Below are 1273 nucleotides of genomic sequence, written 5' to 3'. Positions count from 1 at the left end.
AGGTTAAATTTTGATGGCATGGTCATGCTAAATATGAATTAGTATGTACTTTTGAAATGGTTAGAATATTGGATGTTGAATGTTTTAAATTGTGATAATTTTAAAGTATGTATTACTTAAAATAATTTATATAAAAATAGTGTGATAGAGACAAAATAGCAAGAAATTAAAATGGATCCTATTTTATCTCCCAAATTAAAATTACTTTGACCTATAAATGACATCACAAGCTAGCCAAGAACATCTATCTTATTATTCCAAACAGAAACAGATCAGATCAAAAGAAGAAACTAAAAAAATGGCAACTTTATCTTCTCCTCGCGACATCATTCTCCTACTACTTTCCTTCTTCCTCTTCCCATTCATCATCCATGGCGCCAAGGAGAATCACAAGCACTACACCCTGATCCAAAAGACCTGCAAAATTATCAACACGGAATTGAACTACTTAGACTACGACTTCTGCATCTCCGCCCTGCAGGCGAGGCCGGCCAAGGAATGCGCGACGCTACGCGACATAGGGATGACGTGCATCAACCTGGTGATGAACAACGTGACGGACACGAGGCGCCACATCCGGGGTGTGATGAACAGCGGGAAGGTGCAGCACTGGGTGAGGCGGTGCGTGGATGAGTGCTACGACCTCTACGACCTTGCCGTCGACCGAATGGGGGACGCGTTGAAGGCTTTCAAGCATAAGGAATACATGGAGGCCGAGGATGAATTTAGCATGGTCGACAATTCTATGCAATTAGTGGAGGAGCTGTTTAAGGTGGGCAGCCGAGACTCGCCAGCCGGCGGCTGCGGCGGGGGAGTCTCGCCGTTTTCGGCGAGGAACAATGACACTACCCAGTTGTGTGGGATGGGGATGTTGGTCATGAATTGCTTAAGGAAGGGAAACTGCATTGATTGATCGAGATTAGAGATTATATTGATTCTTTTTTGGCTGTTTATTTATTTAATGATTGATTTTTTTTTTTTTAAGTAAATCATAAAATATCATTAATCATGAAATAAATGAGCTAATACACTCTTCATAACACCCGAGATATATATAGACTGAGAAATCACATTTGCTGCAAAAGCATGAGTTACTAGATCGGTTCGCAGAGCGATTCACAAATCTAATCTGACACGAATTAATTAAAGAGCCAAGCAAAGCTAAACAAGTGTTGTAAACATAACCAAAATAAGAATTAACCAAGTTCAAACATAACGTGACAATCTGAGTGGACGAGCTAAAAGTAGTAGTTTATCTGTGTAACATTTTTTA

The 1273-nt window shown here is 40.1% G+C and overlaps 1 protein-coding gene across 1 annotated transcript; it reads left to right on the top strand.

Annotated features, from left to right (window-relative positions):
* The first annotated feature begins 298 nt into the window (after window positions 1-298).
* Window positions 299-913, top strand: LOC109186513 (putative invertase inhibitor). The gene has a single exon (XM_019336525.1). The coding sequence runs from the start codon at window positions 299-301 to the stop codon at window positions 911-913; it is 615 nt and encodes a 204-aa protein (XP_019192070.1).
* The last annotated feature ends 360 nt before the right edge of the window (window positions 914-1273 follow it).

Source organism: Ipomoea nil, unplaced genomic scaffold, assembly GCF_001879475.1.
Source record: "Ipomoea nil cultivar Tokyo-kokei standard unplaced genomic scaffold, Asagao_1.1 scaffold0188, whole genome shotgun sequence".
Lineage (NCBI taxonomy): Eukaryota > Viridiplantae > Streptophyta > Magnoliopsida > Solanales > Convolvulaceae > Ipomoea > Ipomoea nil.
The sequence above is the reverse complement of the archived record's forward strand: the minus strand, read 5'-3'. Positions and strand labels throughout refer to the sequence as shown.

Bases quoted from the DNA above. Each gene is read 5' to 3' on its own strand.
- LOC109186513 (XM_019336525.1), top strand. From the start codon at position 299: ATGGCAACTTTATCTTCTCCTCGCGACATCATTCTCCTACTACTTTCC.